At 47.7% G+C, this 23,064-nt stretch overlaps 3 protein-coding genes across 5 annotated transcripts in view; 1 reads left to right on the top strand and 2 right to left on the bottom strand.

The window, feature by feature from the left end:
- The window catches only part of LOC115247557 (proline-rich extensin-like protein EPR1), a 47,245-nt gene that overhangs the window by 16,835 nt on the left and 7,346 nt on the right, over nt 1–23,064 (top strand). The window lies entirely within an intron of this gene.
- Nucleotides 1,508–5,502, bottom strand: LOC115247552 (uncharacterized). Its single transcript, XM_029829647.1, has 6 exons — nt 5,048–5,502; nt 2,978–4,617; nt 2,595–2,650; nt 2,425–2,488; nt 2,243–2,350; nt 1,508–2,022 (listed from the first exon to the last, which is right to left on the bottom strand). The coding sequence occupies exons 2-6, from the start codon at nt 3,599–3,601 to the stop codon at nt 1,972–1,974; spliced, it is 903 nt and encodes a 300-aa protein (XP_029685507.1). The 5' UTR covers nt 3,602–4,617; nt 5,048–5,502; the 3' UTR covers nt 1,508–1,971.
- On the bottom strand, nt 5,950–9,709 carry LOC101063034 (serine protease inhibitor 2.1-like). Of its 3 annotated transcripts, none has more exons than XM_029829627.1 (6): nt 7,706–7,762; nt 6,978–7,614; nt 6,809–6,879; nt 6,542–6,735; nt 6,291–6,438; nt 5,950–6,208 (listed from the first exon to the last, which is right to left on the bottom strand). In XM_029829627.1, exons 1-6 carry the CDS (start codon nt 7,745–7,747, stop codon nt 6,014–6,016), a joined length of 1,287 nt encoding a protein of 428 aa, XP_029685487.1. In that variant the 5' UTR covers nt 7,748–7,762; the 3' UTR covers nt 5,950–6,013. The 3 variants fall into 3 exon arrangements, with proteins under 3 accessions (XP_029685487.1, XP_029685488.1, XP_029685489.1); XM_029829628.1 differs by lacking the exon at nt 7,706–7,762 and adding an exon at nt 9,662–9,709 and having other exon boundaries at nt 6,014–6,208; XM_029829629.1 differs by lacking the exon at nt 7,706–7,762 and adding an exon at nt 7,776–7,925 and having other exon boundaries at nt 6,014–6,208.

The following is a 23,064-nucleotide window of genomic DNA, read 5'->3' as shown; positions in this document are numbered from 1 at the left end:
GATCCTCTGAAGATGAAGGCTCTGGTTGAACATGTGCTGCCGTATCCCACACAGCTGCCTGGAGCAGCTCTTCAGCACTCGTGGGCTGATGCCGTCCGGTCCGGCAGCCTTTCTCTGGTTGAGCCTCTCCAGCTCTCTCTTCACCTGGCCAGACGTGAAGGATAGTCCTGTCGGGGGGATGGGTGTCATGTTGGAATCCATGTAGGGTGTCAGCAGGGGGGAGGCGGAAGAAGTTGGCAGAGGTGCATGGTGAACGTGGTGTCTGAATACTCCAGTTGAAAATGGAAAGAAAGAAAGTAAATCCAAATAGAAAAGAATGTAAACAAGTATAGAAAACACTACGAGAGTTTAAAAAAGAACAGTTAAGTTTAGAGAGCTGTTACTACTGGCTGCCGCCTGAGACAGCACCATTTTAGATAGCATCCAGCATCTATATTAATCTTCTGTCTCTTCAGTCATGATCCATCCCCCCACCGAAGGCGAAGGGAGGCTACCCTCTTATCCACCGGGGTAAACTCCAATATACAGGCACTGAGCCGGGGAGCCACGAGAAATGCCTCCCCTGCCCGTCGCCTCTCACCATTGGCAAGTCCAGAGTGGTAGAGAGTCCAACCCCTCTTGAGAAGACTGATTCCAGAGCCCTTGCTGTGCGTCAAGCTGAGGCCGACTGAGGCCGACAACCTTGCGCACCAGCTCAGGCTCCTTTCCCACCAGAGAGGTGACATTCCATGTCCCTAGAGCAAGTTTATGCAGCCAGGGATCAGACCGCCAAGGTCCGTGCCCTTGGCCGCTACCCAACACACAATGCACCTAACCCCCTTGGCCCCTCCGGCAGGTGGAGAGCCCATGGGAAGGTGGTCCCATGTTGCCTCTTTGGGCTGTGCCCGGCTGGACTCCATGGGCAGAGGTCCGGCCACTAGGCGCCCACCAACACGCCCCGCCCCCAGTCCTGGCTCCAGCAGGGGGCCCCGTATCCGGGCAAGGGACACTTGAGACCAATGTTATTTTTCCTTCATTTTCATTTTCTGACTTGGGCAGAATAATGTAAAATTAAAGGTCAAATGGCTTTTAAACAGATCTGTGATGGCTGAACAAGACTGATGTGGAAGTAACACCAACGTGTGCATCAACTCTATAGTTAAAACGCATTATTTCGTTCGTATTATTCATCTTCTTCATTATGGCCTTCGGGAATTAAATCATCGTCGTAAACAAGAGCGTGGTGACGAAAAAAAGCAATAAACCTCATGGATATTCTGCTCCCTGCTGGATGGAAGATGTTATGACAAAAAACAGAAAAACAAAGTGCAAAATACACTTTAGTAGTGTTCAGTCATATATGCATCCATCAGTAACTCACCTGTACCTGGACTTTCTGCACACATTCATGTTTAAAATGGTGTTGAAACACTTTTAACGGTTTTAAACACTCATCAAAGTCAGTGTTTTCAGATTCTGTGATTTCACACTGGACAGAATGTGAATGAGGTACATCAACAAATCCTCTTTACTCAAACAGAAGTTTCTACATCCAAAGCACTCCTGATGAACTAAAATAAAAGCCTAACAAACTCAGTTCCAACATTAGATAAAGAAGATGCAAACAGACATATTGCTCAGTGCTTTTTAATAGAAGAAATCAGAATGATAAGCATCAATTATGCAGGTGTGTTAAAAGAAAAACACTGAAACATTCTGGACGGACTGGAACAATCAAACTGGGAACAAAACCTGGATTTAAAAAAACCTAAACAACAAACCAAAGAAAACAATCCCCTAAAGCAGCAATTGAAGAGTTTCTCTTCAGCTTCTTTTGTAAAGACTGAAAACGAAATATTCATAGTGGTCTGTTCAAAGCCACACATATCTCAACTTAGTTGGCTGGCGAGTCCCAGCTGGTTGGGCATCTTGTTCTGGGTAGGGTGGGCGAAGGTCTGGGTAGGGTGGGCGAAGGTCTGGGAATGGGGCATACTAACGTGGGGGCATCATCAAGACCTGTGCACATGTCAGTTTGGAGCCCACCTGAAAAGTCAGAGCACAAGGATTTAGTTTCCAACATGAGCATCGCTGCAACAGCTCTGGTAAAACCAGATTAATATTGGCTGACAATTCTGTGACCTCACGGACCCTGAATAACCCGGCTTGCTGGCTTTGAGAAGACTGTTCACGCAGTTCAGGACGATTCAAATAAAACAAGGTTGCGTCTGACAGTGAGTGTTTCTGACATTATTAGTAAATGTACCTTGTTCTCAGTTGCAGGTACTGTTGCTGTGGAAACATTCACAGCAGAAAGAGAAGGGAAGTTGGCCTCCCCGATCTCAGGAAGAGGTGACGGCTTCCTCTCTGCGTCCTATAAAGCAGCACTGGGTCAATGTGGAAACTGAGCACAGGTGTGTCCACAAGGCAAAACCAGCAGTTGCTTACCAGCTCCTTTGTCTTGTCTGCTTCCCTCTGTTGGTATCTTCTCCCCATGCTGACGGGTCCTCTCCTGCAGAAAGGAGAAGTCACAACTGCTCTGGTCCCCATAAATAATCTGAATTCCCGGGAAGGGAATTAAAAGCATCTTCACAAACATTAAATGATGGCTAGAATACCTTTGTAGTCTGGGAGGTTTGACACAGGGAGGCGCTGACAGTCCGGGCAAAGTTTTCTGGCAACATAAAAGTGAATAATCTGGTCATGAAAACATGATTTCACATAGTGAAGCGATGTTCATGGGACTACTGTAAAAAATCTGGAACTACTTTGTTAAAACGACCACTGCCGCCTGCTGGACATATGGTGTCTGCACATTTAGCTTTATCTATTTAAATGACTCAAAAGGACACAATGTGGAAAATGTTGTCAGGCCAAAGAAAACTGATCTGATCTCTGGTGTGTGACTGATCTCCGCTCAACTAGACAGAATTTATCAGGAAATAAAAACTTTCTCCAGGTGCAGATGACGGCCAGATGTGTGGATCTGGCTAACACTTACAGGCTGTGGGCAGTCTCTGGGAGCCTTGGAGGGCTGTAGCTCCGACACTGGCCCTGGGATGTCCACACCTCTACCCATCTGGGGGAACTCAGCCTGGGGTGTGCCCTTAGACCACACCATTCCCTTTGTCTCGTCTCCACTGTTGCCCCCTTCAGCCATCACGTGCTGCTCATGACAGACGGACTCAATCTTGGATGGAGTGGGAGCATCTCCACAAGCACCAGGGGGCAAAGTTTGAGTGGCAACGTCCTGACGCTCAGGTCTCGGGGGGGCCAGGTCTTCAGGTGAGTTGTAAAAACAAACTGAGACACAGGGACCATCGCCCTCTTCTCGGCTCGGGATTATCCGGATGCGAGAATTCGCTGGAAGCCACGAACGTTTGAGCACCGCATTTTCCTGCCACTCAAACTGGGATTTGGGGGATCTACGGTGAGTTTCTGGACCGTACAATTTTCCTGGACTGCTGAGAGACGAGGTCGTGACATCGGTGTGATGGGAGGAAACAGTATCCGGTGAGGATATTGTGGTCACACGCACATCGACCTCACTTGGTAGGGACAATTCAGGAGGTGTTGAGAATAACCAAGAGACTGGTCCAGGAGGAGGTGTTGGGAATAAATCCATGTCTGGTCCAGGAGGAAGTGTTAGGAATAAATCAGGGTCTGGTCCAGTAGGAAGTGTTTGGAATAAATCGGAGTCTGGTCCAGGAGAAAGTATTGGGAATAATCCAGGGTCTGGTCCAGGAGGAAGTGTTTGGAATAAATCTGGGTCTGGTCCAGTAGGAAGTGTTTGGAATAAATCGGAGTCTGGTCCAGGAGAAAGTGTTGGGAATAATCCAGGGTCTGGTCCAGGAGGATGTGTTTATAATGAACCAGGGTCTGGTCCAGGAGGAGGTGTTCGGGATGAACCACTGTCTGGTCCAGGAGGAGGTGTTAGGAATGAACCAGGGTCTGGTCCAGGAGGAGGTGTTTATAATGAACCAGGGTCTGGTCCAGGAGGAGGTGTTTGCAGCACGGTTGATGGACTCATCTCTTGCTCCTGCTGTTGCACACTGGCTCTGCTCTTGCTCAGGTTCATCAGCATCAATGTCGCACATGCAGCCGACGCTGCGGGTCGTTGTTTTGTAGGCCTGAGGCGGAGCCGTCGTTAACTCCTCGCCGCCCTTTTCATCGCGTTGGGGTTTTGGATCTACCTTCGGCCTCTGATGGTCACCTGATGCCTCAGTCACCATGAAGGCAACGGACAGCGGCCCAACAAGAGTTGACTGGACCGGTTTGGACGGCTTTGACCCAACTGGAGTGTTTTCCTCTCCGCCTGTGCTCAGTCTGGGCAGCGCCACACAGGGATCTGAATCAAGGGTGGGCCCGACACCACGTGTTGGGTTCCTAAGAACCTCAGGTTCCTCCTTATATCTGCTGTCTCCTTTAAGCTCTGCATCCAACCATGCATGCTGGGTTCCTGCGGTGGTGTGCTGCCTGTGCTCCACCGTCTTCGTGCTCCGTCCACTGTAGTGCAGGATGTCTGACAGACTGCTGATGTCACTGTCGATGCCGCTGATGCTTTCGCTGTCGCTGTCGCTGTCGCTGTCGCTGTCTCTCCACTCCTCAGTCTTACTACAGCAGCACCCCATCTTCTGCAGCCTGAAGCAGAAACAACAAAAAAGCCACTGCCATGACCACACACACTCAAACAGTCATCAACAGATCCGTTCGCTGCTCCAGCCTCATGGAGAAAGAGGAAAGTTCTGCCTCGCCCCCTCCCCAGCCCAGACTAGCACAGGTGAGGGGCTCACGCCCCCGCCAATCATCAGGGCGTGAGCAAGGCCCAGTTAGGCTACAGTTTGAGAGGGGCCGGCACATGCTACACAAGCCCCGCCCCCACCCGCTTCACTGTGACTTGCATCAAACCAGCCTAACCCTCATGTGCACGAGCCCCGCGCACGAGTCTGCACTGACACGAAGACGCGCCACCACATTAGCAGAATTGGATTCATATTGAAAACATTTAGACTCTGGTAGAGCTGCCAGCAGAGCTCAACTTGATCCCAACCATCAACTCCCAGTTACTGACCTTTGGACCTTTAACGAGCGTGCACGTCAGGACGAAGCTTGTCTCTCTTAGAGGGTGATACTCGGTGGGAGGGTCAAAGAATGAGGCGGCAGATCTGATTCTGGATCAAAAATCTGCCGTTGGAGAGAGATGAGTTGTCTTGGTGGAGTGAAGGTTTCAGCTTAACCTTTAACGATTAATGTCTGTAGGTGTAGCAGCAACACTTTAGGAGAAAGACTTTTTTTCTTTGAATCAAAGCTTACAACCCAAAAGGCTGCTGTGCTTTACATCAAAGCCACTGGACGCGTCACGTGCACCACCGAGACAACAGAGACCACAACCACCAGACAGAACCTTCCAGACAGAACACTTAACACCGGCCCAAATCTGCACCATACTGGAACCTGTGTTGGAACACCCACTACCTCCAGTACAGAGAAGGCCTCTACAGGCAGAACCATGGTGGTGCAACGGGCTCACCAGTCTCTCCCATAGTTGCCAGTCTACAGTATACTGGGAGAAGGTTGAAACCCGAGCCCGACATCCTTCACAGGAACCGGCCCAAGCCACTGGTTCAGATATGTGGACGACACCTGGGTCAAGATTCTAACAAGAGAACTGAAGGCGTTCTCAACCACACAGATGATTACGTCACATTCATCTGGCCTTCCTGGACTGTGCGCCCCCGTCGTTCCACAATAGCGTTGCACGTGTATGCAGGCCTCTCTGTGTGGTTATACTTTAGCAGGCAGCATTATACGTGGGTAAATAGATATGCCAGCTCCAGGATCTTCAGCTGAGATCATCCAGTGTTTGTTGTATCAAACCAGATTAAAATTGTGCTCTTCAGCACCTATTTTATTTTTAGAGCTGATTCAGAAACATTCTAAGGAGGAATAAAGTGAGACTCTACAAGGCAAATGTTTCTTTTGTAAGGCTCTTTATATGTGATGCAATTCTTATTGTGCAAAACAGGCATTTAGTGCATCAGATGTTTGGGTTGGTAATCTTGCCCATGAAGAGGATATTATCTGAGCTGTGGTCAGTGATGATAACCATGAAGGGACGATTGAACTTCAGGACTGGAACATAATAATAGGAGTGAAGTGTTATTGCGATGCCTGTAGCAGCTGCGGCAGTGGCTCCAGCCTCATCAACATCCAGGGTAGCTTGATGGACAACCTACAAGAAATACCAGACATAATCAATTGTCAGAAAGAAATCTGTGCTCATTGTTGATGCTGTTCCTGTTTTCCATCTTTACCTCTGAGACTGCCAGTTGTTGCCCCTCTGCAATACCACTCAAGTCTGCTCTGTCACCAAACATGTCTACCATCCCCATTTCAGTCAACACAGTCTTCAGTGAGTATGACGTTTTGATGGAGAATTTGGGAATATAAACACTGTATTTCCTGGGGAACAGATATGGGACAGACACAACCATGAGGTGACGGACAGGAGCCAACCGCCACATCAATAACCAAGAGTTAGCCGTTGAGTCTCCGTTTTCCACACCTGTATTTCATCCATTTCAGCCATTTGGTAACATGAGCGGCAGAAATTGCATTCTCCAGTTTTGCCACGTCGTCCGGCAACAGCAGCAACATGGAGTGAGAGCTGTTAAATGGGAGGTGAAGGACCGATGTGTTAAACATCTGGTCACGATAGGTTTCAAATCTCTTCTCAATATTCATCATCTGAACTGGAACCTGAAAATTCAAAGTTTCATGTTTGTAAATGAGATTCGGTTGAAGGTTTTGCCGAAGACTGTGGACTTCAAACCTTGGTCTTTTCATCCACCATGAATAAGTCCTCCTTGGTCAGATCTGGATCAAACGGAGTTTCCCATTTTCCTGTTTTACAAGTCATGGAATCACAGTTTGTGGTTGACAGTTAAAACTTTCAAATGAATAAGAAACACGCCTAAATCGCACCACATCCAGGTGTTTACCTTTAAAATAGATATAGCTGATTAGATACATGACTGTTGTTGGATCTAGACTTTCTACCAGTTTGTCAATCTTCCCACTGGTCTTCTCCTCCACATACTTGTTGATGGTGTTGGCGCTCTCGCTGCTTTTGGTGAAATCAACATTGAATCCATCTGCAAAGTAGGACTTTTTCAAGGTGTCCAGGAACTCAGGCTGTGGTTTGAAGAGGTTGTCCATAAATACAGCCGTCCCTTCACTGGTGACTTCATTGGACGCCTTCTTCGTCTTTTCAAAGAGGCTCTGAAAGGCCTGGTCTACATCCGTCTGGCTCAGCCAGGTGCTGTTGAAAGCCAAACCTCTGAAAAGCTGTCGGTGGGTTTCTCCACGCGCTCCGACCGCCAAAGCGGCCAAGGCGACAGACACACTGACTGGGGAGAAGAAGATGTTCTTGCCTTGTGAGTCAGGGTTAGCAGCTAAGCTCCTGTACAGCCTGAAGGCAAACTCTCTGTTGGCTGCAGTGACCAGTGAAAGGCTCTCAGTGCTGTTGTCAGCTGAGGTGTCCTGCTCCTTCTGGTTTTGACCAATGTCGTTCCCCACATGGCCTCTGGCCACGCAGATGATTATGGACAAAATCCAGACACACCGGGTGGCGTTCATCTTAGTGAACAAAGACAGAAGCAGAAGGCAAAGAGCATCTTGGTTAGTGTTTGTTCTGCTGCTCTGCAACCACTTGTGCCTCAACACACACCAACCACAGCGGTGAGGGAACTGAGCATAACCCCCTCGTCATGACGACTGTCGTGATGCTGTGCACTCACCTTCTCCTGCTTCGCTGTTTGGCCCCCAAAGCCCTGACGGTGCAACGGCAGCCGAGGCTTTTACAAAATATCCTCCCCTACAAGGTGCTGGACTTTGCTTTTGTTTGTTCTTTATCTCTGATGTGCTGCTTCTGTGTAATCATTAGTTTATTAGTGCTCCAACAGTACCTACAACATGATGGAAGCTGGAAAAACCTTCCCAAAGGGTCTAGGTTCATCTTTAAATGATGCATATTAAAGTGCTGCTATAGGTGTACATTCAAGCGTAGAAGACATGTTTCTGGACCCTGGGAGACAGAGAGTCCTCTTCCTCTGGGGGATTCTGCTGCTCCCATGTGTCCTGACTGACCTGCATGGATCTCCTCCCCATCCTGCATTTGTGTCCAGTGTCTCCAGTCCAGTACCATTTACCATGAAGGTGAAGCCTGCGCTCACTCTTCAGAAGGAAGGAGACTGAGGAGGAAGGAAAGTTCCTCACAAAAGGGAAGGACAACCTGTTATGTAATCAGGGGCCTTCATCATTGCTGAGGCCGCTGCTGAACATCATTGATTGTCCAGGTAAAGCCAGGCTGCATTACACAAACACCAGAGAGCAGCTGAACTTTGTCCTCCAAAATATATTTGCACAGCCGTTTTCCACTGTCGTGTTTGCTGCCTGAAGCTCAGAGTAGAGGTTGGATTTAACTACTTCCAAACAGTGGACTGGTCTCACTGGGACAGTCACAAACCAAGAATAAAAACCATTAATGTGTCGTCTGTCCTCATCCTTCCATCTGAGCTCCTCTACCGTGGCGTCCGTTCACAGCTGGAATGATGATGACCGTGAGGTCCACATCTGCATCCCGACCACAGATGAGGCAGCAAACCTACAGCTTGTCAGTGTTACTCATCAATAAAACAGCTCGTCACTGAACTTTAGTTTGGCTGCATTTTTATTTCATTTGATTTTCATATATGCAGACACCAAAGCCCAGACCTCCCAGTTCTGATCCGTTTCATGTTTGTGAGGCTCCTCAAAGTCAGTTTAAAGTCATTTAAAAGTCTTTCTTTTTCCAAATCATTTCTACAAGGAGTAGTTCCAATAAGAAAGAGAACATAGACAAACACTTTGCTTTTGAAGCTTTAAATTCAAGATGTTTAATGTTTAAAATGATAATTATTCACTCTTTTTGAATTTGATGCCTGACCCCCTTTTAAGGAAAAGAAGAAACCTGAAGGAGCTCCACAGCTGAGGGGCCCGTCTCCCTGGGACGGACAGATGTGCATTTGCATCAGTCATTTATACAGTGTATGGAGATCCAGGGCCCAGGGGGGAGCCCAGGGGTTCCGGGCCCAGGGGCCCAGTGTGTGAAACCTCTGGGGCTGAACGAGCCCAGCGGCCTTGCTGGCCACCATTAGACTTTAAGGACAAATCAATACAATAGGTAAATTACACACCCACAAAATAAAGTTTTCTCTGTCCTTATACAATAAAGAGACATTTCCAGTAACCCCATAATAAGAGGAAGGGCCTGATTTACTTTAGTTTTTCGATTATAAAAATCATTGTGATGTTAATATATTTTCTATTATCTATCCGGATTAATGTGGATAATCCTTGAAGATATAAGTTTAATCATGGATGAACTTTGTTATATATTTTACATATGATAAGACAACATTCACCTTCCCATTAAAGTTTATCTTTATAACTGTGGATAAACACCTTTTTGAAAGTTCCCCATTTAACAGAAAAGAATAAACAGTGTGTTAATAGTAGGTGGAAGCAGTTGTAGTATTTAAAATGTTTTAAAGTTATTTAAATATACATTCAATTCAGTTTCAGAGGCTTGGCGGAGCTCCTACAGTCATAAAGTTTGATCTGTTTTGAGTTGCTGTTCCCAGACCTGGATGCTGAAGTGATTTTGGCATCCATCCATCCTCCACCAATTATCCAGGGTAGGGTGGCGGGGGCAGCAGCCTAAGGAGAGAGGCCCAGAGTTCCCTCTCTCCAGCTACTTCTTCCAGCTCATCCGGGGGGATCCCCAGGCGTTCCCAGACCAGTCGAAAGACAAAGTCACGACAACGTGTCCCACAGGCCAGTAAGGCCCGATACCACCTCCCAGGGAATACGCCGGGAATCGAACCGAATTGTGCAACATTAAATCTCAGTGCAACATTAAATCCCAAACTATGCACAGGAGTTAAATATTAAACACACAAACACACACACACACACACACACACACACACACACACTCACTCATAAAATATTAAATCTAAAACGATGTACAATAGTGCAACATTAAATCTCAATGTTAGAAGTACTTAAGAAGTGAATAACATCTGGCTGGATAATTATCAGGAACACTGGCGGCCTCTGCTGACCCAGTGGAGGAGTGCAAAAAGCTTACAGCACCTGGTATTCCCAGGCGGTCTCCCATCCAAGTACTAACCAGGCCCGACCCTGCTTAGCTTCTGAGATCGGACGTTCGCAGGGTGGTACATCCATCCATCCAGCTTTCTAACTTTATCTGCTGTATTATAATGCGCCACAGGTGAACCACTAAATTGTCTGTCTTTACAAGCCAAAGACATCAAAGCTCTAAAGACATCAAAGCTCTGTCTTCCTCTAATTCTTCCTCCCAACGGAGTTGAAGACACCTCAGTGTTAGTGGAGAACCCTCCTCCTGTGTCCCGGTGAACCACCAATACCCTGAGCTCTTCTCCGCAGACACACAGGTGACCCGGGAGCACCTACGGTCTGGCAGAGGTGACCGATGCCTCGGATCTTGAAGGATCCGGTGGGCTGAGAGGAGTCCAGGCTTCAGGTAGACGGCGGTCCTGGCTTCTTTGGTGAGCGGGAGGCTCTGCCTCAGCGGCGAGGCCACGTGAAGAGGTTGCTGGTTCTGCATTCGTCAATCACACAGACGACACCCGCACAGACGGCACCCTCACAGACGGCACCCTCACAGACGGCACCTCACAGACGGCACCCGCACAGACGGCACCCTCACAGACGGCACCCTCACAGACGGCACCGGCACAGACGGCACCCTCACAGACGGCACCCGCACAGACGGCACCCGCACAGACGGCACCCGCACAGACGGCACCCTCACAGACGACACCCGCACAGACGGCACCCGCACAGACGGCACCCGCACAGACGCACAGACGGCACCCTCACAGACGGCACCCTCACAGACGGCACCCGCACAGACGGCACCCGCACAGACGGCACCCGCACAGACGGCACCCTCACAGACGGCACCCGCACAGACGGCAACCCGCACAGACGGCACCCTCACAGACGGCACCCGCACAGACGCACAGACGGCACCCTCACAGACGGCACCCGCACAGACGGCACCCGCACAGACGGCACCCGCACAGACGGCTGCTTCTTCTGATCAGCGTTACCGGCTGCAGATGTCTGACAGGAGTCGCGCTCCACGCCAAGTGTGGCGGCCGCTCCTCTCCCCCGGAGGGTTTATGTGGGGGGGCCGGGGGGGCGTGTCCAAGGAGGGTGCGTCTGCGCCGTCCAATCGGCTGCAGCGCTAAGATAGCGTGAGAAGGGAGCGCGGCGAGGAGGCAGAAATATGCGGCGCAGCCACGAGCTGCAGACGCGTTACAGCTGAGCTGTCATGTTACACACGGGCCCCTCCCGTCTCTGGGACGTCCTGAGTCCTGACAGGTTGACACGCTGGCGGGACGTGATGGACACAGGAGATGAGAAGTACATGGAGGACGTGTATGATATAAAGGATGTGAGGGAGATGAAGGATGTGAGGGACATGGAGGATGTGAGGGACATGGAGGATGTGAGGGACATGGAGAACATGCAGGATCCAAGGTAGTTTTCTCTGTCAACTGGACTGGGTTTCTTCTCTTGAAGACGTTTCGCCTTCTATCCAGAAGGCTTCTGAAGAAGAAGAAGAAGAAGAAGCCTTCTGGATAGAAGGCGAAACGTCTTCAAGAGAAGAAACCCAGTCCAGTTGACAGAGAAAACTACCTTGGATACAATGACCTGGATGACTGAGAATTTACATAGACAACATGCAGGATGTGAGGGACATGGAGGACATGTATGATATAAAGGATGTGAGGGAGATGAAGGATGTGAAAGACATGAAGGATATGAAGGATATGAGGGACGTGAGGGACGTGAGGGACGTGAGGGACATGGAGGATGTGAGGGACATGGAGAACATGCAGGATGTGAGGGACATGGAGAACATGAGGGACATGGAGGACGTGAGGGACATGGAGGACGTGAGGGACATGGAGAACATGCAGGATGTGAGGGACATAGAGGACATGTATGATATAAAGGATGTGAGGGAGATGAAGGACGTGAGGGACATGGAGGATATGAAGGACATGAGGGATGTGAGGGACGTGAGGGACGTGAGGGACAGCTACTCTGACCAAATAAGTTGTTCCTATTTTGGCTCCAGAGCCTGACGGCCCACTCAGGTCGGCTCAAACCTGAACCATCCGGTGCTGCTGGGACTGAACACAATGTTCCCTCTGCCCCCCCCCCCCAACCCTCCTCCCTCTTCCCCTCCCCTGCCCCCCCCTCTGCCCCCCCCCCTCTGGCCTCCCCCCCCCCCCCCCGCCTGTGGAACCTCTCAGGTTCAGGTCTACGTGAACCACCTGAGGCTGGCCTCTGTGACTGACACCTGGAATCTGTATGAACTTCCTGACACGCTGCTTTGTGGGCGGGGTCAGTGCTCGTGGCGCCACCTGCCGGTAGGGTGGTGCACCTGCGGGGCTCCAGCCAAGAGTGTCACCTGTTGCCCACGAAAGGTCAACTTAGTTGCTTATTGGGGCCTTTTCAGCCACGTCACTGGTCCGTTACTGGACCCGTGCACTTTACAGACAATATCACAATATAATGGGATGCAAATGTCACCGGCGCCCCCGGAGACTGGGCGGACGGCGTCCCTCGCTGCTTCTTCATGGTCAGCTGAAGCTGTCCAGCGTCTGTCCCTGGCAGGACTGGTTGACCTTTCCTGGTAAATCACTCCTCTCGCCGCCGCCGCTCCTGATCATCAGGGTCTCCGGAGCCCAGGAGACCTCATCTGTCCAAGGTTCGTCCTCTGACATTTGTCTCGGGACGTTCGTCTGAGGACGTTTGTCTGAGGACGTTTGTCTGAGGACGTTTGTCTGAGGACATGTCTTTAAATGTCAGCATGCTTGACGCCACCGTCAGCGACGGGGACGTCAGAGGGAGGCAGCAGCGATGGCCCAGTTGGACCTGAGGACAGTGTCCCTGGAACAGGTCCGCCTTGGGGGATATTCAGGAGGACACCCGTTAGCTGGACGTGCAGCCGGTTTTGTCCCTCACAGAGTAAACGGGTGTCCAGGCGTCTTTATTCAGCTGGAGCTTCACTCCAGCGTTATTCCTGATGTCTTGGTGTCCACAGGAGGGTCCATCCTGGTGACGGTCACGGGGACGGAATGTCCTTTATTGCTTGTAGTGTGGACTCCTCAAACTGGGCCGGCACCAGCAGCCACTGGACTGGTCCAAGTGTCCAAAGGTGGGTGATGGGTCCCAGTGCGGTGGGAGACACCACGACCAGGCTCAGGACAGGAAGAGCAGAAACTGGGTTGAAGTTCCTCCTCTCACCACTGGGGGGGCAGTGGTGTCAGGCGGCAGGACGTCTGAGGGCCGCGCGCGAGCGGGACAATCGTGCACTCGTGAATCTGGATCGTTGTTGGGATGCCACTCCGATCAAACCCTAAATAATAAAGCACGTGGCGAAGCGGTCGCCATGGAGACGCCTCTGCTGAGTGTTGAAGTCAAGACCAAAGTTCCCCCCTCAAAGAGGTGATTCGCCTGTGGGGGGGGGACACACGCTGCCTGTGTGTGTGTGTGTGTGTGTGTGTGTGTGTGTGTGTGTGTGTGTGTGTGTGTGTGTGTATGTGTGTGTACAAGAACAAGAACAAACATGTTTAACCTCAGTCCAAGAACATCTGACCTGAAATGATCAGAAACCTTCAGCGTAAAAAGATGGTGGAGAGAAAGCTGCTGGAGGTTCTCAGAAGAGAAGTGGCATTAAAGCCAGCTGGAAGAGTCCAGCCTGCTTCCTGCTCCTCCAAACAGGCGTCTCCACACCAACACTGAGGAACACGGGCTTCTGTTCTTCCTTCTTCTCTTCTGACTATTGTGTGTTTGATGAATGCAGCATCCACTCACTGCCCCCCCCCCCCCCCCCTCATTTACACTGCTCCTGGTTTCACAATGCTCCTCAGACAGATGCAACCAGAGGACACTGATGCCGTCAGACAATAAACCTGAGTGTTGTTGTGTCCGGTTATTACATGTTCCATGCTTTTCCTTCTGCAACAGTTCATCACACCTGCTCAGGGAAACCTCGGTGTAAGGAGGTGAAGCTGTGCTCAGTGCACTCTACTTTGGTGTTTTAGAAGCTAACAGTTATTAGATGAATATACAGTGTGCACGTACGCGCACACGTGTGTATAAACACTTAATACACGCGTGTGCGTGGATGTAGACTTTTTAGTACTTTGGGTTCATAGACTTTTTAGTATTTTGCAGATTCGTGTCTGTATATAACCAGATCCTCCTGTAATAAAGAACTAAAGGCTGACTGTTGTCACGTGACCTGTCTCCGTCTGTGTCCGATGATGGAACCTGCCTGGAACATCTGGTCCACAGAAAAAGCAAAACAGCTCACCAGAACTGGTCCAGTTTAGACCCAAAAATGACAATAAATAATGAAAATGTGTGACGCAGTAGAACAATGGACAAACTTTCTATTGGCCATTGACAGTTTCAGTTGTCATCAGAATTCATCAAAAATATTTAAACAAACAAACTACACACAGAACCGCAAAGTTTAGAGCTTAAAGGGAGCGACAGGTGAAGATTTAAAGCTCAACGCAGCTGAAAGAAGTTCCAAAGAGGAGAAATATCATGTGGTGCTTTACCGCCACCCGGTGGACACGCGTGGAACTGCAGACAATAGTTAAACGCGCTCCGACACATTCTGACCTCTGCTGCTCCTCCTGGACTCCAGGGCTGCAGGATATGATGCTTTTACAAGTCTTTAAAATCTGTCAAGCATCATAAATCTTATTTAGTTAACGAGGCTGAATAATGGTGGAGAATGGTGTCCGAGAAGCGTCTTTATTTTAAAGTGAACAAGAACAGTTCGGTCCGCGTTCTCAGAGAGGCGGAGAGACCTCAACTGAGTCCCAAACAAGTCCGCTAGGAAAACTAATAGTCAAGCCACAGAAGTCAGGGTTTGGCGATGAGGACGAAAACACTCGGGGAGTTCTGTCCTTAAATCTAACGGGAGATTGAAGAGAGACCGCAGGTGCGTGTGTCTGCGGGGCCACTGTGGCTGATGAGCGGCTCCTCCACGCCCCCTGCAGGTAGACACCAGCAACAACGGTCCCAGAAACTGGAACCCAACAAACCAGTTTTTCAAAGTTTCCTTTCAGACTAAGCAGGAAGACTGAAGACCGACAAGGTGAGTGGAAACGAAGAGCATTATTGAAAATATTGACAGTTTGTTTGGAGATAAAATCAAGATTTGAATCAATGAGACTTCATTGAGTTAATGAGTTTCAGCACAAAACATCGTTATACATTATAAATGAATAGTTCTTATTTAACTTTCTTATAGTCTGGCTTTAGTTATAGTTGAATAGTCTTTCTAAGTGAAGTTTAGTTTATTTTTCTGCTCTTTGCTACTGATTCTAAAATAACTTTAAACCCTCCCAGAACGCTTTAATGGTAGTAATGTATACGCCATAAGCTGTTGATTAGGTTTTAAAAATGAAAGTGAAATTCTGTTCAGACGAAGCAGGAAGAGCGACATTTTTGTGACAGGTGAAAAGCTCTTAGAGTTATTAGAGTTGTTCAGTCCAGGTTACAGCTGGATATTTTGGTATTATTTAAGACAAAACTTTAAAATAACATCCACATTAATAATAATAATAATAATAAATACATCCACACAGGATCACAGGACACCAACAGGATTTTGGGTTCATGTTGCACGTTTCTCCCATGGTTTATTGTTCTATGTTGTGGAACCACTGTGAAAGAAATGCAGGAGTGGGTGTCATTTCTTTCATCTATTTTAAATAGAGCAGTGATCTTTGAGGACTTGGATCATAGAAATAATTGAAGAGGGGAACAAATGAGGGAAGTTAAAAAGTCCTGACTAGCATGTTTATGTAGCACCAGATAATTTAGTGGCTGAGCTGAAGACAGTCCTTTCACCATGTTGGCCTGTGGAAAACCAGTGTTGTCGGCCCGATGGACCAGCGTCCCCGTCGTTGCCGGACCACCGTTGGCCACCAGTTGGGTTTTGGGATCAAAGTGGGGGCGTTTCCTGTATCCGGTTCTCCTCACGGATCCATGACTACAACATGTTGCTTGCAAGTGCAGAGACGTTGCTCTGGAAAGAACTTAGAGCACATTCAGTGCTGCAGGATGAGGGGCTGGAAAAGGTGCCAGTTCTTTTCTCACTGCAGGGAACAGTTAAAAAAAGCAGCTTAAACTCTGAAAACATGAAAATGATACAGATACATCATTGATTTATTGATTCAGTTGTTATCCAGAATGGATTAGAAATGTTCCTGTTTGATAAAAATGCAGTGAATTGGGATTATTTAACTCAACCTCTACAGATTATTTACCTTCATCACAGTCTCATCACTATTTCTGATGTTTCCTCAGGATGGACGAGGACAGAGCAGAGTCCACAGTGCCCAGCTGGTGTCCCTGAAGAGTGACTCCAAATGAATAAACTTCAGAAGTTCAGACAAATGTAAGAAAACTAAAGCGTGATGATGTGTTTGTGTGCAGCTGTTAGTCACATTAACAGCAGCAGGTTGTGAGTTTATTATTGGAGATGTTTAACACTTAAACCTCAGACAGTCATATAGTTACAGACTTAATGTGAATATTGTTGATTAGAAACAAGAATCAGTTTAAACTGAAAGATGAATTCAGACATAAATGCTGGAACAATATTGAGTCTTGATCAGGTTCTTTCATCCTATAAATCAAAGGACTAATAGAGATGTGTTTCATAGTGAGAGGGGGGAGCACATCCTATCAAACTGGGACCAGTCAGCTCCACCAGGAGAGTCCTCTTGTTCACAATCTGGAAGCAGATCTGGAGATGCTGAAATGAAGCCCAAACAAAGTAAAACTGTTCAATATGAGAAATGAATTGTGTAGTTGTGTTGATGATTAGATGGAAATCATTGGTTTACTTGTTCAGGAGTGATCTGCAGGAGGTGATAGAAGGTCATAAGATGAGTCTGAAGAGAAGATGTGAACATGTGACTGAAGGAACTAATGAAGCAGGAAGTGGAACCCTGCTGAACAAGATCTACACTGAGCTCTACATCACTGAGGGACAAAGTGAGGAGGTGGACACACAACATGAGGTGAGACAGCTTGAGAGAACCTCCAAGAAGAACATCCAGGACACTCCAATCAAGTGCCAGGACATCTTCAAAGTCTTATCTGAGCAACAGAGACACATCAGAGTGGTTCTGACCAACGGTGTCGCCGGCGTTGGAAAAACCTTCTCAGTGCAGAAGTTCAGTCTGGACTGGGCAGAAGGTTTGGAGAACCAAGACATCAGTCTGGTGCTTCCGCTCTCATGCAGGGAGCTGAACTTGATCAGAGATGAGCAGCACAGTCTTCTCTCACTGCTTCATGTTTTCCATCCAACATTACAGAAGATCAGAGCAGAAGATCTGACTGTCTGGAAACTTCTGTTCATCTTTGATGGCCTGGATGAAAGCAGATTTTCACTGGGTTTCAACAAGCATCAGGTCATCTCTGATGTCACACAAGTATCGTCCGTTGGCGTGCTCCTGGTGAACCTCATCCAGGGGAACCTGCTTCCCTCAGCTCTCATCTGGATCACCTCCAGACCTGCAGCAGCCTATCAGATTCCTCCCTCGTGTGTTGACAGGATCACAGAAGTACGAGGCTTCACTGACTCCCAGAAGGAGGAGTACTTCAGGAGGAGGTTCAGTGATGAAGATCTGTCCAAGAGAATCATCTCACACATCAAGGCCTCCAGGAGCCTCCACATCATGTGTCTGATCCCAGTTTTCTGCTGGATCACTGCTATAGTTCTGGAGGACATGATGACCAGAGACCAGAGAGGAGAGCTGCCCAAAACCCTGACTGACCTCTACTCACACTTCCTGAGGGTTCAGATAAAGAGGAAGAAGCAGAAGTATGGAGGAAAGCAGAGACCAGAGGAACTGACTGAGGCTGATAAAGAACTCCTTCTGAAGTTGGGTCGGCTGGCGTTTGAACATCTGGAGAAAGGAAACATCATGTTCTACTCAGAAGACCTGGAGCGATGTGGACTGGACGTCTCCGAGGTGTCGGTGTACTCAGGAGTTTGTACAGAGATCTTCAAGAGAGAGAGTGTGATCTTCCAGAAATCAGTCTACTGCTTTGTTCATCTGAGCATTCAGGAGTTTCTGGCTGCCGTCTACATGTTCCACCGTTACACCAGGAAACACAGCGGTTATAAACAGTTCCTAAAATTCAAACCAAACCCTTTTCCTGGTTTGTGGGTTGTTTAACGATCCAGCACATCTCTTGATGACTTCCTCAGGAGAGCACTAATGAAATCTCTTGAAAGTAAAAATGGCCACCTGGACTTGTTTGTTCGCTTCCTTCATGGTCTCTCTCTGGAGTCCAATCAGAGGATCTTGGGTGGACTGTTGGATCAGATGGACAGCCACCCAGAAACCATCCAGAAGGTCCTCAACAACCTGAAGGAGGAACAGTGATGAATCTCCCCAGACAGAAGCATCAACATCTTCCACTGTCTGATGGAGATGAAGGATCAGTCAGTCCATCAGGAGATCCAAGAGTTCCTGAAGTCAGGGAAATCAGAGAGGAGACTGTCAGAGATCCACTGTTCAGCTCTGGCCTACCTGCTGCAGATGTCAGAGGAGGTTCTGGATGAGCTGAACCTGCAGCAGTACAACACCTCAGAGAGGGACGACGTCGCCTGATTCCAGCTGTGAGGAACTGCAGGAAGGCCAGTAAGTAAAGATTTTTGGGGCCGGACATCGGCGTTTAAATCAAGCGAGTGGATCATGTCAGGTAGCAATACCCCCTCCAGTGGTCATTCCTTCAATTCTTTATTCTCCATTGCAGCGTCCATAAATTAAAAAAACAACAATTCATCCAGAAATGTTCAACACTGGCTGGATATAAGTTCAAAGGTCAATCCAGACAAACCAACATAAGGCAGGAATAATAGGAGCCACAAGTTAACTGACTATCATGAAATTACTGTCATGTCATTAAATCCTTTTGTTTGTTTGTATACATCGTATTCAACGACAGAAAAACACATTTTAACTAATGACACGTGACTATTTTGCTTCATTTGTTCAACGTAAAAACCGGCCTCGTTGGTTTAAATGGGTGTTTTAGGTCTTTGTGGCGGTTCCGTTTGGAGCCTTTATGTGACCCACAAAGTTGTTTGACCCTTTCCACACCCGTTAGGTGGCAACTTCATCACTAGCAACAAAAGGTGCAGTGAAAATGATTTGAAGGAAACAGGCAGATATAACAGAAGCTGAGGGCAATCGATGCAACCAGAGACTCTGATGTCATCGATCGGATCGCTGAATTAAGACTTGACGCACCATCGTACAAATTGGATGAAATGCAAAATATCCAAAGAGCCGATAGACAGATAAAAAGATGCACGTTTCTTTAAACCATTTGCTATAAGCATTTTAAATATTGAGTATTATGAGCTGTTCTAAAATAAGACAAATGTTAGGAATAATTCAGTGCATTTCAGATCTGAGGGTCGTTCAAACTGTTTGCTCTACGGTGTTGAATTTAGCTTTTCCAGGAAATGAGCTACATTTGTGTTGAGGTAGATTCTCAGATAAGTTGATGAGAAATCCCAAAGTTTGACTCACTATGTTTTGTTTCATACACAACAGACTGTCTGGTAGTTTTCTTTCAACGAGTCATTGGGAAGTTTTGGCCTCAGCAATGACGTCAAACCCTTCTCATCTACGGGAAGCTGGACTTAAAGCTGGAACAAAAGCCCGACAGATGCCGTAAAGTTCCTGTCTTCTGCAATGATGCATCAACTGCAGACTGGAGACGCTCAGGTCAGCAGGCCTCTGTTGGTCTTTTCTAATTTCTTTACAGTTTCTGCTTTTTCTCTTCATTTTCAGATTTAGAAATGTGTTTTTATTTGCCCCATTTATTCCTTTCCAGGCTGTGGAACTGCTGGTTATCAGAGATCAGCCGTGACTCTCTGGCCTCGGCGCGAGGTCCATCTCTCCCATCTGAGGGTTCTGGACCTGAGCTACATCAGTCTAGAGGATTCTGGGATGGAGCTGCTCTGTGGTGCTCTCCAGGATCCTCTCTGTGAGCTGGAGACTCTCAGGTCAGACTTCCTTTTATCTTCGACATAACAACTAAACAATGAAGGCTTCAAGATAAACTCCATTGACTTTTGGAGAAGAGAAGTTTAGTATGAATTTAAATGAGCCATTGAAAGTCAATTTTATAGATACTTTTTAACTGTGTTGTTGCTGTAATATCCCAGTTTATCAGTGGGGGCCAGAGCTCTCCTGACTCCAAGGGCCCTGATTAAATAATATAATAAAATGAAATAATGATTTGAAGCAAGTGTAATATGACTTTTCCCCTCCAATAAGAGATCATTTCTTGCCATGATTCCTTATCCAGACTGAGTGACTGCTGGTTATCAGAGATCAGCTGTGACTCTCTGGCCTCGGCGCTGAGGTCCAATCCCTCCCATCTGAGGGTTTCTGGACCTGAGTGGGAACCAGCTGCAGGATCCGGAGTGAAGCTGCTCTGTGGTGCTCTCCAGGATCCTCTCTGTGAGCTGGAGACGCTCAGGTCAGTCAGAGATGATCCAGTACTTTCCCCAGGTGTAACTAGTTAGACAATAACTGTTTACATGTTTGATCTTGTTATAAACGTGTGTTACAGTTCTCAGAAAAAAGACCACACAGGACAGATTTGCAGTATTAAATTGGTTGTGGAAATCTGTCCCATGTGAGGATGGTCATCAATGACTAGAAAGGAAGTATCAGTTGTAGATTTGTCTTGTTTTATTTAGGCTGGCCACAAAACCGCCCAAACATCAGACCAATCAAAAATGGTTCTTCCTGTCTTTAAAGATCAGAAGGAAAACTAGAAACCCCAAAGAAAGCTCTGCAGTGTGCCATGCCCCTTCTCTATTGAGAAAAGCCATCCCAAAAAAGAGAAAAGCCCAAGTGTGAAGTGAGCACCCTGTTAAACCTTGGTACCGAAAGCCTGCAGTCATTCTCATCTTAGGTGGCTTCATTCCAGCCAGAAGCCCAAACCTGCCTCCCTCTTAAAGGGGCAGCAGGTCAGTCCAACCACAGAAACCTTCATGAAGATCTGAAGCTTTCAGCATCCACAATTGTTGCACCATCAACTTCCATTGGAGTCCAAATCAGAAGTCAACAAGTTGATTTCTAACAACCCGATTCTACACAATGCAACCATTTTAAAAAGGTTTCCATCCCATAAGTTTTCACACATTTTTAGATAAATCTGTTTGTTCATCGCCTCCTCCTGTTGTAATGGTCATTAAGAGAAAATGACCGTATTTGAGTTTTTTCCTCACAATATGACTTTCTGATGAACGATGCAATAAATGCAGCTTGCAATCTAAGACAATATGGAAGTATGTGTATATAATAGTAGTGGAAGTAGCTCATAAAATATACATTTGCTCTTCTCATCGAATCTTCTATGTTAATTAAAGAAAAAAACCTGCCTCTTAGTCAACAACATCTAGCATCAACCAAAATCCTAATTTTATATACATCTAATATAAAACAGTAGAGAAGACTCTTTCTCAGAGACACTGGTGGCAGGAATGCAGAAGTATCACCTGCTCACTTGAAGGTGAGCAGAAACCACCAGCTGAGAAGGTCCTCAGTGAGAGGAAGTGGTGGAGAACCATGAAACTTGCTAAGCTCCACCTCAGCTCCAGAGACGGGCTGAGCTGGAGCTGTGGGCACCAGGTATCGCCCAGAAGAGCCTCCAACAAACAAGCTCTTCTCTTGGGAGGAGAGGGCTTTGAATCTCAGCTCAGTGTGCTTGTCTCTAGTAGGTGGCAGCTGCACCTTTTCCTGAGGTCCTTGTTGATGCCCTGAGGGGAATTGATGCTCCTGCAATGTTTTCTGGCAGCGTTGAGCTTGCAGTGGGGCAATCAAACACCACTGTGGGGGGGGCTCTCTTTCCTCTCTCATCTGGAGAACAAGTGACACCAGCTGCCAATCATTGTTGGAGAAATGTGCAGTCAGGGGAACTCTGCGTCCAGGACTATAGCCACCCTTCCAGCATCCAGCAGTGTCTAAAACCTTTGATTTGGTTTCACCAGAGAGTGTAGGATTGCAGGGCCGCTGCAGCATCGCCCACAAGCTGTCAGGAGTGGGTCGCTTTTGTCCCAACTCCTGACAAGAGTTGAGTGCTATTGAGAAATGTGGTCTCACAAACTTGGAAGGTATTTTGACCCACACACCACTTTACATACGCTGTAGATCTTGTCCAACCGCCCTGAAAGAACCCAAAATAGGAACATACGGCAGATAAGCCGGTGCAGACCAGAGGTTTGTTGCTTGTAAGCTGTGTTTTGCTCTGGTACATGTTGATTTTATTTGTCTTCTCTCAAAATAATTGTTATTTTAGCCCTAAGTGGCTGCTGGTTATCAGAGACCAGCTGTGATTCTGTGGCCTCAGCCTCTGAAGTCCAACCTCTCCCATCTGAGGGTTCTGGACCTGAGCCAACACGTTGCAGGATTCAGGAGTGAAGCGGCTCTGTTCTGGACTGGAGAGTCCAAACTGTAAACTGGAGAGGCTCAGGTCAGTCTTCATTTTTCTACCTATATACCAGCTGCTAAGATGGTGAAGTGAGGCTGTTCTCAACACTGCTGTGATGCACCACATTAAAAAAATTCCTTGTAATATCGTGAATTCAGGTCTGACCCAACTAAGAACTAACGTAGGTTTAGTACTGACGCAGATAACATGCAGACCTGCACCGTATAACCTCATCCTGCATTTTTCAGATTAGAATACTGCAGGTTATCAGAGATCAGCTGTGACTCTCTGGCCTCGGCGCTGAGGTCCAATCCCTCCCATCTCAGAGAACTGGACCTGAGTCGAACCAGCTGCAGGATTCAGGAGTGAAGCTGCTCTGTGGTTTTCCACTCCAAACTGCGACTGGAAACTCTGAGGTAAACA

This window comes from Takifugu rubripes, chromosome 21 (assembly GCF_901000725.2).
Source record: "Takifugu rubripes chromosome 21, fTakRub1.2, whole genome shotgun sequence".
Taxonomy (NCBI): Eukaryota; Metazoa; Chordata; class Actinopteri; order Tetraodontiformes; family Tetraodontidae; genus Takifugu; species Takifugu rubripes.
Note: the sequence above shows the minus strand (reverse complement) of the source record. Positions and strands in the feature narration are given on the sequence as shown.

Bases quoted from the DNA above. Each gene is read 5' to 3' on its own strand.
- LOC115247552 (XM_029829647.1), bottom strand. From the start codon at position 3,601: ATGGATTTATTCCCAACACCTCCTCCTGGACCAGTCTCTTGGTTATTC. The intron at 2,489-2,594 runs GTATTCTAGCCA...TCCTTTCTGCAG, and splicing joins AAACCTCCCAGACTACAAAG to GAGAGGACCCGTCAGCATGG. The intron at 2,023-2,242 runs GTACATTTACTA...CTGACTTTTCAG, and splicing joins TACCTGCAACTGAGAACAAG to GTGGGCTCCAAACTGACATG.
- LOC101063034 (XM_029829627.1), bottom strand. From the start codon at position 7,747: ATGACGAGGGGGTTATGCTCAGTTCCCTCACCGCTGTGGTTG. The intron at 7,615-7,705 runs GTGTGTGTTGAG...TTGTTCACTAAG, and splicing joins TTCCCTCACCGCTGTGGTTG to ATGAACGCCACCCGGTGTGT. The intron at 6,209-6,290 runs GTAAAGATGGAA...TATTTCTTGTAG, and splicing joins AACAACTGGCAGTCTCAGAG to GTTGTCCATCAAGCTACCCT.